General features: G+C 37.3%; 1 protein-coding gene across 3 annotated transcripts in view; it reads left to right on the top strand.

The window, feature by feature from the left end:
• Positions 1 to 3634: 3634 nt before the first annotated feature.
• LOC122052050 (protein RICE SALT SENSITIVE 3-like) overlaps positions 3635 to 14112 on the top strand; it is a 32382-nt gene continuing 21904 nt past the window's right edge. The window contains exons 1-5 of one of the 3 annotated variants that reach the window (XM_042613439.1): positions 3635 to 3866; positions 3933 to 4243; positions 4309 to 4362; positions 5270 to 5419; positions 5527 to 5638. In XM_042613439.1, the coding sequence (XP_042469373.1) occupies positions 4101 to 4243; positions 4309 to 4362; positions 5270 to 5419; positions 5527 to 5638 (459 nt within the window). In that variant the 5' untranslated portion in view covers positions 3635 to 3866; positions 3933 to 4100. Of the gene's footprint in view, positions 4244 to 4308; positions 4363 to 5269; positions 5420 to 5526; positions 5639 to 14112 lie in introns of all 3 variants that reach the window. The other 2 variants (XM_042613441.1, XM_042613438.1) reach the window with 2 other exon arrangements.

Consider the following 14112-nt stretch of genomic DNA (forward strand, 5'->3'; position numbering starts at 1 on the left):
CTTATCCACAGCTAGGGATCGTAACTGCTGGGAATCCTTGGAAGAACACCACTATAGGGCTGTCAACTCTCTACTCAGGGCTGGAGCAAGGTGAGCTGGACCAAGAACACCACAGCAAGCACTTCTCTTCTGGATTCCAGTACACGGTTCGGATCAAAGTGAGGTCAAGAGTGGAGATCAAGGATCAACTTTAGGATTCAACCATAACATAGAATCAAATCCCTAATACCCAAACATGCTCTACCTGCAACGACGCCAAACTCTTCCTCTCTGCCTGAGACTTAACAGAAGATGAGATTAGGACTTGGAGGAGGCTCGGTCCCCTCTGGTGATCAACAACCGAATAATCTCTCCAACAACTCCCACAGGCAGTGGTGGAAGGCTAGGGCTCCAATGGTGTCGGCAGCAAGAAGAATAGAAGAATACGGCTTAGTCGTCGATGCTAGGGCAGAGGAGACAGTGGGCGGCGCTAGGGTTGAGGAAGAGCGACACCCGGCAGTGCTAGGGCATGGGAGAACACCGGCAGTGATCGACCGTAGCAAGCGGCGGTGGAGACGATTAGGGCAAGAAGGAGACGGCAGCCAACAATCGGGTGGCACCCGACAATCAAATCAGCGTCGCGAGAGAGGAGAGGGAGGCAGGATCGGGAAGGAGGCTCGACCGACGGGGCGCTGGGTCGGCGTCGGCGCGCAGAGGAGAAGAGAAGAGGCGGCGCTGGCGCTAGGGCAGCGGCTAAGAGGAAGAGGCAAAGGAGGAATCGGCGTGAAGTAGGGCACGGCTCGCGGGGGAAAAAGGAAGAAGGAAACGGCACAGTAGCGGAGGGAAAAGAAAAATAAGAAAAAGAAATAGGAAAAGGAAAATAAAACTTTTCCTCACTAAAATAGGGTAGCCTAAACAGGCTTTCCCGGAGACCCGTTTTATCCCCGTAACCTAAGTCATACGGGCTCCGAAAAATTCTCAGAAAATTTCTAAAAATTCCAAAAAATTTCCTTATCGTTATTCGCCATTTTTCCGGTATTTTACACTTGAGGCTAGTCAAGGCTAGCCGGGTCGGTTGCCGCAAGCCAAGGATAGCCCGGTTGGTTGCCTATTGGAGAGGGAAGACATGGGTGAGGTAGGGAGCTTACCATCCGGAGATCGTTGTCGTAGGAGAGGAATCGCCGCCTCCATCACTAAAGGAAGACCTTAGGGCAACAAGGGGAGTCGGGTGGGTGGGGAACTCTTAGGATTTTTTTATGACAAAAACAACTTTGTCGCCAAATTTATGGCCAAATCTATGATGAATCCTTATTGGATTCATCATAGATATGGCAATGAATCCATGGATTCGTCATAGAATAACCATATTTTTTATAAAAAAAAATTATGTCCAAAGCTGGTTAATGAACCTAAAAGCTTGGAATGACAAGAAACGATTCTTATGTATCCATCTAGTTCTCATGATTATATTCATGCTTTTAAACATTAATTTGGCATAATATATTGAGATAGATGTTTTTTTGAACATGATTGTGTCTAAATAATATAATTCATGTTTAAAACATCATTGATCTCAATATATTAAGTCAAATTGATGTGTATATCAACATACTTCGGATATATTTATTTCTTAAAAAAATATGGGCATTCTACAATGAATCCATGGATTCGTTGCCAAATTGTCATTTAAAAATATATATATATATATATGTCTAAAATTGGTTGATGGACCTAGAGAATTCGGAATGACATGAAATTAGTTCATATGTATCTCTCTAGTTCTCATGATTATATCCATGTCTTTAAACATTAAATTTTGATCCAATATATTTTTTCATAGCTAAGTTAATTAAATAGACTTTAAACGACTGATGACTTAGCAAAAATACTAAAAAGAGTTATTGATTAAATATGTTAGAGTAATTTTGATGTTAAAAAATTATTGAACTCAATTATTTAGGTAATATTGATATTTGATGGTATGAATATAATCCTCCCTATTATATTCATACCTTAAAACATTAATTTGACTTAGTATATTGAGATAAGTGATTATTTGAACATGAATGTACTCGAAAAAATTAATTTGTGTTCAAAAAATCATTGATCTCAATATATTAGGTCAAATTAATATTTGAAGTCATGGATATAATCATGAGAACTAGAGGGACATATAAGAATCGATTTCATGTCATTCTAGGTTCTCTATGTCAATCAACCAACTTCGGACATATTTTTATAAAAAAAAATATGGAGATTTGGCGACGAATCCATGGATTTGTCGCAGAATGACCATTTTAAAAAATAAATAAATATGTTCACAGCTGATTGATAGACCTAGAGAGCTCGAAATTATATGAAACAAGTTCTTATGTGCCCATCAAGTTCTCATGATTATATTTATGCCTTCAAACATCAATTTGACCTAATATATTGAGATCAGTGATTTTTTGAATACGAATATACTTAAAAAATCTAATTTGTGTTTAAAAAATTCTTGATATCAATATATTAGGTTAAATTGATATTTGAATACATGAATATAATCATGAGAACTAGATGGACACATAGAAACTGGTTTCATGTCATTCTAAGCTCCCTAGATCCATTAACCGACTTCTAACATATTTATTTTTTAAAAAAAAAGTTGAAGATTCGGCGACAAATCCATAGATTCATCGCCAAATTTGTGACGAATCCAAAATGGTCAATTTTTTAAAAAAAATAATTATATTTGAAGTTGGTTGATGGATCTAGAGAGCTTAGAATGATATGAAACCAGTTCATATATCTAGTTCTTCTAATTATATTAATGTCTTCAAACATTAATTTGACCTAATATATTGAGATTAGTGATTTTTTGAACACAAATTAAATTTTTATGGTATATTTGTGTTTAAAAAATCACTAATCTCAATATATTAGGTCAAATCAATGTTTAAAGACATGGATATAATTATGAGAACTAGAATGATACATAAGAATTGGTTTTATGTCATTCCGAACTCTCTAAATCGATCTGATTTTGGACATTTTTTAAAAAAAAAAAAAATAGCTCATTCTACGACAAATTCTTAATTCGTCGCAGAGTTTACAACAAATATTATTTTTTTTGCAAATTTTACAACGAATTTCAATTTTGTTGGAAAATTTGCAACGAATCTAGAATTTCATCACAAAGTTTGCAATGAATATTAAATTACGTCGCTAATTGGAAACGAAGTTTGTGATGAAATAAAATTTGTTGTCAATTTGTGATAAAACTATTTTGTTGCTAAATTTATTATTAATTAACGATGATCTCTTATTTTATCACTAAATTTGTTACAAATTTGAAACAAAAATTTTTCGCCCCTAAATCCTTTTTTTTATAGTGGTCCTTGGATCCATGTCTCCATTTGTAATTATAAAATATTCATCATCTTTATAATTGTCATGACATAATTGTTCAAACTATTTAGAATTGATTAGTGAGTTTAGAGTCATTATCACTGTCATCATCTTTATATAGTTTTCATAATTGTTCTTATCCCAATATCATTATCATTGTCATTGAGTCATGTTAGTTCCAATTATTTAGACTTAGTTACATAAGTTTAATTCCTCCGTCAAACTATATGAAAAGATATCATTAGAGAAGTAAATGATATTTTTGTTCTTTGGGTTAAGTTTACTTAGTAGTAATCAAATTATGTACTAAATTGGGATTTATTAAATGATGTGATGAGAATCCTCATCTACTTCAGGTATTCGATATGTCATGTTGTTTGTAGTCATTAGGTTTGGTCTAATCGGGTGGAAGACGAGAGGGGGAAAGCATGAGGAAGAGGAAAAAGACGGGTTATGGAGTACAGAAATAGGAGCCTAAAAGTCTACAAGAAGTTTTGGTGAGTTTTGAAAACAAAGGTAAATGAAAATTTTCCTAAAGTTTGCCTCATGTTTCAGTTCTGTAGCAGGAGAGACCACACAGAGAGTGGGTATATATATTTGGCTTTAGCTCCCTTGCACACTGCTTGGCTTCACTTCTCCAGCTCCTATCGAAAACAAGACTTTGGTTTTGCAGAATCTTCTTTCTTTCTTTCTTTCATTCTTCTTCGAACTTGCTTCGATTTGGTTGTTCAATGTTCATGGAGGAACAACTGAATCCTTTAGCTGCGAGTCATCTCCTCCAACACACCCTCCGAAGCTTGTGCAGCACCAAGAACACCCAATGGATTTATGCTGTCTTCTGGAGGATCTTGCCAAGAAACTATCCACCGCCCAAGTAAACAGTACTGCGTTCATTTCATCTTTTGTTTCGATCTTACTTTTTGTGCAATTTATTTGCAGGTGGGATTTTGAAGGTGGCGTTTATAACAAGAACAGAGGAAACAGGAGAAATTGGTATGCATATAATACATAAGCCTGCTCGTGCTCAAACTTGAAAAAGGATATTTCATCTAGAGAATTTCTTTTCTTTTCAATTTCCAATATTTTTCATAGTGATTTTTTAATCTTATTTTTTGGAAAGCTCAAGCACCTTCCAATGTTAAAAAAATAAAATAGAGGAAATATATATAGAGAGAAAAAAAAAAGCTTGCTTGAATTTAAAATAATATTTCAGTTTAAATTTTCTGTTTACATTTTTTTAAGTCTTTTTTTATTTCTTGTAAAAAAAACAGGTTTTATTATATCAGTGTGAAGAATTATTGATATTTTTTTAATATTTTACTTAAATTTATATCACTAGGATTCTTGCATTGGAAGCCAAGTTATGTTTTTCCTTTTTTTTTTTCCTTTAATTTTTGGAAGGGAATCTTAACGCAGTCCTGGATGTGACGGTTTAAATTGTTAAAATAGTCTTTGCAAAATAAAAAAAACTATCCATATTGATGGAAATACAATTCTTTAAGTTTTTAAAGATGATTAATTTTTTCTCTCATTTATTTATTCATAAAATAAATAAAAATCCCTCTTAATTTCTTTAAAAATAATTATCTTTTTCTCAACTTAATCATCAGTCCCCCGAAAGGTAAATATAGAAAAAAAATATATTTAAAGATGTAGGAAATAAATTATTAAGTTTATAAAATATACTACTATGAATAAACGAAATATAAAATTAGTATATATATACACACAAAAAACTTGCTCATGTGTAAATTTGAAATAATATTTCAGTTTAAATTTTCTGTTTTCATTTTTCTTCAATATATATTTTTTAAAAAAAAACATGTTTTATAATATCAGTGAAAAAAAGAGAATTATTGATAATTTTTTTGCTTCTTTGACAATAAATTTAAATGAGTAGGATTCTTGCATGGGAAGATGGCTTCTGCAATTTTGCTGCTTCTTCCAGCTCCAGTTCTTCTTCAGCTTATGAAGAGTACTGCCAAGTTAAAGGCCTGCAACCTGAACTCTTCTTCAAGATGTCCCATGAAATCTACAACTACGGAGAAGGGTAAAATTATTTAATTAATTCAAACAAACTAAAATTTTATTATTTATTTATTTTTCTGTAATTTTTTGTACATTAATATATAAATTTTGATGAATTGATCATGGCAGATTCATTGGAAAAGTTGCAGCAGATGAGAGCCATAAATATGTGTTTAAGGAAGCTAAACAGCATGAGCTTACTTCCATCTCCACTTGGAACAATCCTTCTGATGATGATGCGGTAAGCAAAGCTCTACTGCTACCTCTTTCTCTCCTTTATTTCATTCTCTTGAGTTTTTTTTTTAATTATTATTATCAAAATTTATCTTTAATATTTCTAAATGGACAATAATCAATAGAGCTCTCCTAATTATTAGAATCATCAAAAGATTTTCTTTTGAAAATAGCATCTCATCATAGTTCTCCGGTATTATTATAGCAACTACAATGTAGTCATAATGTAATCATGATGCATCCAGAAATTAACAGATGGACTAGACTTTTGGGTGTGAAAGAGATAAATTTTAGTGGGCTAAATAAAAAAATTACATAGATGATTATATTTTTTTTAATTGTACTATTAAAGAAGTACAATTATGTATCTTAGCAGAGTTGAGCTAGAGCCCAAAACAATCATTATATGGATTCGTAACATAGATAGCTATTAGAATGTGTAAAAATAAATCGATGTAACTTAGTTAAACAAATCTATAGGTTAGGTATTTTTATATAAAAAATCTATCTCCGACGTACTATGAGCTAACTCCAATATCCACTTGGAACAACCCTTCTGAAGTAAAGCTCTAACGCTATCTCTTCCTCTCTTTTATTTCACCCGCCTTCTAGATTTTTTTTTTAATTATCAAAAATATCTTTAATATTTCTAAATGAGAAAAATTAAATTAATAAGACTCTCCTAATTATTAAAATAATAAAAAAGATGTTTTTTTAAAAATAACATCTAGTCATATTTATCTAAGGTTGTTATAGCAGCTAGAATGTAGCCATGATGAACTAGCCTTTGGATATGAAAGGAAAGAATTTTATGGATTAAATAAAAAATTATACATAGATGATTGTACTTCTTTAATAAAAATATAGATCCTCTATATTAAGGGTCCTCCTAGTGTCGATTTTACGGATATGAAAGGAGGTAAATACAGGTGCACAGGCGTTAGGCGCATGGTGGGGTAAACCCAAGTCGTCAATTCCCGAGAATTGACCCTTAGCCATTACGCTAAAGATATCATCCGCCCACCATCTACGTTATACCCTAGGAGCTGATTGTACTTCTTTAATTGTACTATTAAAGAAGTGAATATCTTAAGAAGAGTTGAGCTAGAGCATAAAGGAGGTCATTATATGGATTCATCCTTAGACGTAGCTGTTAGAATGTGTAAAAATAAATCTATTCAACTTAGTTAAAAAAAATCTATACTTGATCCTGGGGGTAATCAGAGAACGCTACGTAGATAAGGGAGGTTAGTAATCCTACAGAGGTAACGGCTCAAATCAAAGAAAAATCGAGTCGACCCCGACTCCTTGACATCTCTGACTCCTTGGCGCCCTCAACTCCGTAGTGCCCCCATCTCTTTGGCGCACTTCCCTTTGGAGCCTCAAATTAGGATTTTGGACTATTTCAGGAAAAAATAATGCTCACATAGATATAGATATTTCAGACTATTTCAAGAAAAGAATAATGTTCACGCAAATATAGAGATTTTTTACTATTTCAAGAAGAGGATAACAATCGTGTGGATCTTGAGATTTCAAACTGTTTCAGTAAGTGAATAACAAATCGCGCAGATTTCAGAACACACGGGAAACATAGGAATCAACCATCCTTTATAAAAGGAAGTATACCCCTATTGGCTGAGGTACATGTAAAAACACATCCAAAATCTTAGAACTACTCTTCTTTATTCTTCCTCCTCCACTACCGTCGAAAACTTACTAGAGCGTCAGAGTGGTTGCACCGGGGAACTCCTTGGCCGTCATTCTAACCCTCAAGCTCCTTGGTCTTCTTTTGTCTAGGCTCCAGCGGATCTACTTATTGATCCTTGTTGTCGATAGGTGATTGGCAGTAAGTCAGCGTCCACGCCGGTGGTTCGTTCAATGGCGTTCCCATGCCAGATCAAATTAGCGTCGTCTATGAGAAAACTGAGCTAAGATCTGAACTGGGATGTTTAGATGGATGACACCGAAAGACCCAACGTCATCATCGTGATAACAGAGGATTTTGATAAATTAGTAGCAGTAACGATGCAAACAGTATTGCAAGGGCAGCCCCAACTTTCCTTTTCGCCAGAAACCAATCTACCAACTGAGTCACCACCTCGGTCAGTTGAAACGATGCCAGTGCCTCACCAGAAGATGTCCTAGCCCGTGGAAACATCCCAGAACGCATTCCCTGCATTGATTGGTATGTCAATCATAAAGAAATCTTCCGTAGAATCTATGGGAGAAACCCCCTCCCAATCAAGATCCTCTGAAAGGAAAAGCCCCCATACCTGGAGGGGCCAAAGCACTTCGAGCTCCTCCATTCTCAAAGAGCATCCTCCAAGACGAGTTACTAAGATACTTTCGAGCATCATAAATCAGAGAATATAATAGTACAACCAATCCTGAAGATCATATATATAAATTTGAAAATGTCTCCCTGTTACATCAGTATATATATGACATCAAGGGTTGAGTCTTTTTAACGACGCTCTCGGGCTCAGCACAGAAGTGGTTCACTCGTCTTCCTGTCTCTTTTATTTGAACTTTTGAGGAGTTTAAGACAATATTCATGTAACACTTTACTGCCCGTGAAAGACATAAAAAAACCACATGATTTGTTTGCTCTCAAGCAAAAGCCTAAAGAACCCTTGAAAGAGTATTTACAATGACTCAATTGGATGGTCATGGGTCTCCTCTAGTTTCTCTCGAAGTGCAGGTCAATGCTTTCCAGCAAGATTTAATCAATGGAGATTTCTTCATATCGTTGGTGAAGAAGCTCGACTGACTTTGATGGGTTATAAGCCCAGACACTTAAGTATGTTCAAGTCGAGGAAGCTCAACCCGTAAAGAGAAAGGAAACACCGACTTCAGCTCTCGTTTCCACTCATCCAGATCATAGAGCCCCTCCTTCGCCCTTGCGATATTGGGAGTTCACAAATCAAAGGGAAGAAAAGGTGGTACAGGCAATGGAAGTAGCTTCGACTCGCTCTCGAATATGATTGAGGGTCTTTCGAGGTGACTCAATATTATGCCTATCATCAATCAAGCACTCACTTCACTCGGGATTGTCAGTAATATGTGAGGGCATTGAAACGAGTAGCTGATGAGCAAAATATCAATCGGAGTTAGCATAACAAAAGAAAATCTCATAAACTTTATATGCGTTATCGCCATCGCAATACTGATACCCATCAACCCTTAAGTCAACGATCTCATTCTCCCTCAAACTAACCCCAAGGTTCCTCCTAGTCTCATTAAGAGGTAGAAGAGAAAGGAAAAAAATACAAGAAAGAATAAGATCAATGCTCGTGAACATGATCTCAGGTAGTCTCACAGATAGGGACTTCACTTGAGCCCGAAAGGCTCACGGTAGAAGGCTAAAGAGTTACATCGTCAACACCAATTGGGAAAGAGGAAAAGGTTCTTCCATAAACTTCATACCCGAAGATTTGGCATGAATTAAGGCTTCTATGATGATGCTTTAGTGATCGAGGCTTTCATCTCCAATTATCGGATAATAAGAGTGTTTATCGATACTGACAATTCTGTCAATATTATTTTCAAAATAGCTTTCAATCAGATGCAGCTGGACGGGGAGGAATTTCATTATATATGTATCCCTGTACAGTTTCACAGAGCACAAAGTATAATCGACGACCAAATTAACCTCTCCCTTTCCTTGGGGGAGTAACTACTAATGCAGACTCGACAAGCATCCTTTATTATTGTAAGCACCATCTCCGTCTACAATGTTATACTTAAGAGGTTGACACTGAGTACCTTCCATATAGTAGTCTCCACTTTTCATCAAAAAATCAAGTTCCGGGTGGAAAGTCAAGTCAAGGAGGTAAAAGGTAACCTATTGGTGGCGAGGGAATGTTACGTTGATATAATATCCAGACCGACTCATGCAAAGCCTATTGAATTCAAGATACTGATGTCCAAGTTGTCCTAGAGGACATCCTGACCGGAGGAGAATTATGAAAGTGTGCAAGTTCATCCCGGTCATCCAAGCAGGGTCACTTGAAGAGCTCCCAACCACCCTTTAGAGCTCAAATAAGAATTAATTGCATGACTTCACGCAATCATAATATCTTCTCCAAGTCATTAAAGGACTTTACAAGCATTTCCCAACTATAATGGTTTACCGATTCAATATGCTACCAGAGGTTCGGCTCGTTCGACAAAAGAAGTGAAATGTCTTACCAGAGCAGGAGCAAGTGATTACAAGTTAATGGAAGTCGGACATATACAGCATGTTCAATTCCCAACTTTGCTGGCCAATGTGATACTAGTGTCCAAGCCAGGGAAAAATGGAGAGTTTATATTAACTTTTGTGACCTCAACAAAATTTACCCAAAAGATTACTTCCTTCTATGTTGTTATGCAACTGGTAGATGGTTATCAGGGCTATATCGATCAACTGGTAGATTTTATTTCCGACTATGAGCTCATATGCATGCTAGATGGTTATCAGGGATATATCAGATTCTCTTAACTTCTAAAAATCAAGAAAAAGTCAATTTCATCACCCCTAAAGGGACCTTTTGTTATACTATTATACCATTCGGCTTAAAGAATACATGGGTAGCTTATCAACGACTCATGGATCGGGTCTTTAAGTATCAAATCGAAAGAAACATCAAGATATATGTTGATAATATTTTAATCAAGTATGTCCTATTTGGAACTTTGATCTCAGATATTAAGGAAACATGTCGTACGCTCAGGCAATACGAGCTTAAATTTAACCCCCAATAAATGCTTATTCAGGATCAAAAGTGGGAAGATTTTTGAGTGACCAAGCGGGGAATTGAGGTGAACCCCAAGAAATGCAGACGCTCTAGAACATGCCCCTCCCCATTCATCTTCTGCTCAGTCAATTAAAGTTTATCCTTTTTAAAGGTATTGAGGAAACTTTTAAGTTTGAGTGGGGCATGAAGTGCGATAAAGCTTTTCTTGAGTTGAAGGAGTATTTATCCCGACTGTTGGACCCATTGCGGTCGATAAGAGGGGAGTAAATTGCCCTAAAATCAGAGTTAGAGAAAATCTCTTGCTATTGAACTTAGGCAAGGATACACAATTAGTTAATCATATAAAAATAACAACTCATAAAATTCAAAGAGGCACAAGAATTATTTAGTTGCAACCTAGATGGTTGTTAATCCAAGGCGGTTAAAAAGCTCACTAAAAGTACTCATTCATTGAAGGCAGAGTAACCTTTACACAAATTCAATGCTTAAAAAAGACTAGGAAGTGAATACAAGAGTTGTATTTAAGCTAGAGGATATCCCCTCTTTTTAAAGTGCTCAAAACACTTTTACTGTTAGTTGACGTGACACTTCAGGTGCTCAATTGAGCTTAAGGCGCCTCTAGATCAGTAAAACTTATCCGATCAAAATTGATCCATCCGACAAGTCGGGACGCATGGTGGCACCTTTGTTCCATTTGAGGTGTCTCCTGTGAGTAGCCATTATTGTGGCTGAGATTTACGCGAAGGTGCCTCTGTTCCACCTAAGGTGCCTCCCTGCCTTTTCAACTAAGGCGCCTCCAATCCATGGAGGTGCCTCTAAGCCTTTCTGTGGCAGAGGCGGTCCCACCCACCCGAGGCACCCCCATTCCATCATAACACCTTGGGTTTTCAAGGCATAACTCTTCACTCTCAAGGTCAACCTTCGAGTGAAGACTTTTGCTCCTATGGGTGATGCTTCCGACCGTCCGAAGTTGAGCTCACTCAAACCCAACTCCGATCTTCTCCTCAAGTAAGTTCCATCTGGCTTCTGATTCCTATAAATCATCGTGCATGCCCTTCTCTCTCCACCAGTATACTCTTCCGCAACTTTTCATCCCTCGGATGCATTGAGTCCGTCAACTAGCTTATCATGCCATCCTTCTCGTTTGTTTTATCTTCCGCTCGACTTCTTGTGTTTCTAAGTTCTTGCACACTTAAATACAAGACATCCTAAGTAGACAAGATCCAACTTAAGTTAGTTAGTCACATCAAAATCAACCCGAGATACTTACACTGACTACCTTTACTCTCTAAATTAGTAGTGGGAGAAATACTATGGGTATACCTATCAGCATTTGAAGGAGCAGTCACCACAATCCTGCTTCGACGGGAGGACATTATATAACACCCTATCTATTTTCTAGGCTACTTGCTGAAGGATACTAAAAGAAAATACACTAATCTAGAGAAATTGACTCTCAAATTGGCCCTCGTTGCTCGCCAACTAAGGCTATATTTTTTCACTCACCCGATCATAGTCCTTACCAATTGTACTCTGGGCAAAATGCTAATGAATCTTAAATCCTCTTAGAGGTTGATCAAGTGTACCACCAAGCTGAGCGAATACGATATCCAATATTAGTCTTGAATAATCATTAAAGTTCAAGGCCTAATGGATTTCGTAATAGAAGTTTTTGATTAGGAAGTAAAAGAGACTTGGAAGATTTACGTTGATGACTCTTCCACCCAGCAAGGTAGTGAGGTCGTGATATTATTAATCTCTCATCAAGAAAATATGCTTCAACTCTCTATTTGACTCGACTTCCAGGCATCCAATAATGAAATTGAGTATGAAGCCTTACTCATAGGACTTAAAGCAGTGAAATAAGTCGGGGTTTCCCGAGTGATCATCTATTCAGATTCCCAGTTAGTTGCTCAGTAACCATTGGATCAATCGCACGTGAGAGGGGGGTGAATCACGTGATTTTAAAAAACTCATCTTTTCAGTTTTAAAATCAAAGTATAAATGTAGTAGAAAGCTAAAAAGGACGAGAACACAAGAAGACAAGAGCGGTTTACTTGGTTCGAAGGCTTCGGTGACTCCTACTCCAAGACTCATGTCCCACGGATCTATCGACGGGTAATCCACTAAAGGTCTCTTCTGATACCTTCGGAAGAGGAAATTGAGTACAAAGAAAGTTGAACAAGTGCAACGTATTGCACTTATCCTTTTACAATAATTAATTACAAAAGAAAATTACCAACACTTAAAGATTAAAGTGGGAGCGCTCGTGTCGATATCGGTCTGTTGGTCACGATCGGAAGTCCTCGGAACAATCGTCGGGCACAGTAGCTTTGCAGCAAAGTCGTAGCAGGAGTCCAGAGCAATCGGAACTTCAAATGAATGCACAGTAACTCGTATAAGTGTCGTTCTTCAATGCCTTCTAGAGATAGCCTTATAAAAGGCATGGAAGACACCTTCCATAGCCATGGAAGGTGCCTCCAATGAGGCAAAATCGATCCCAAACAGCCCGGCACTTATCCACAACTTCGACCAAAATTTATCCTGCGGAAGGCGCCTTCCATAGCCATGGAGGGTGCCTTCTATGAACAATACGAAGGCACCTTCACTGCTTGAAGGCGCCTTTGACACTGTTCATCCGAAGGTAAATCAGCTCCTTTTATCCTACAAAACGACGTTAGTCCAAATAGCCTACAAAACAGGTATTAGGACAAATAATAAATGATAATAAAGGATAGTAATTCATTCATGTCCTCTCAAGACCAGGAACTAATCAAGGTCTCAGCTTAGGGATCCTAAATGGACTAAACTGGACCAACGTCTACTATCCCTTCAACCGGAACGCGTCCTCACTTGGTCACTCTACTCTAGTGACTTACCTTAACTTACCAGTTTGCCAGACATCCGGTCAGCCCGTTGACCTGTCTGGACTTCATGCCAGCTATCCGGTCGACCGTTGACCTAGTTGAACTCCCTCAGACTGTTAACTCCTACACACTGGGTTAGTACAATAGATAAAATAGTAAAGTAAAATAGTGTCAACATATTTCAGGATTCGTTGGTCCGTTCGACCGCGCGCGGTCGACCGAAAATTAATCGGTCACACATTACCTAGGGTTACCTCCCTAGGGTTGCCTAGCTTCACTCACTAAGACCCGATTTCACTCATCAGGACTTCCTCCACATAACTTCACTCACTAGGGTTCGGCTTCACTCACTAGAACCTCCACAACCTAGCTTCACTCACTAGGGTCCGACTTCACTCACCAGGACTTCTACCACCTAGCTTCAATCACTAGGGTCCAGCTTCACTTACCAAGACTTCGACCACCTAGCTTCACTCACTAGGGCCCAGCTTCACTCACCAGGACTTCCACTTGCCTAACCTCTAGTTAGAACTTATCACTTGCTAGTCATCTAGTTCTGACTAGACTACTCTCTTCCAAATATCAAGTCCTGTTTGGATTAACCCTTGGTCAAACTAACTAGACTTAGGTGTATTGTCAAATATCGAAATCCTAAAGGTCAATTGCACCAACAGTAACTAGAAAAAAGTTTTGAGATTAGAAATGATCGATTGTAGCGCTACAAAGACATTTTTAAATGTTAAAAGGTATTTTCCAAGAGGTTACTTTGACTTTACAAAAATTTTCTTGAGCGTATAATCAAAAGACAGACGAGCTGGCCAAACTAGTAAACACACTGACAGGTAGGAGAATGGATGACTACGTGTCTTAGA

The sequence above is a fragment of the Zingiber officinale genome, chromosome 3A (genome assembly GCF_018446385.1).
Source record: "Zingiber officinale cultivar Zhangliang chromosome 3A, Zo_v1.1, whole genome shotgun sequence".
NCBI lineage: Eukaryota > Viridiplantae > Streptophyta > Magnoliopsida > Zingiberales > Zingiberaceae > Zingiber > Zingiber officinale.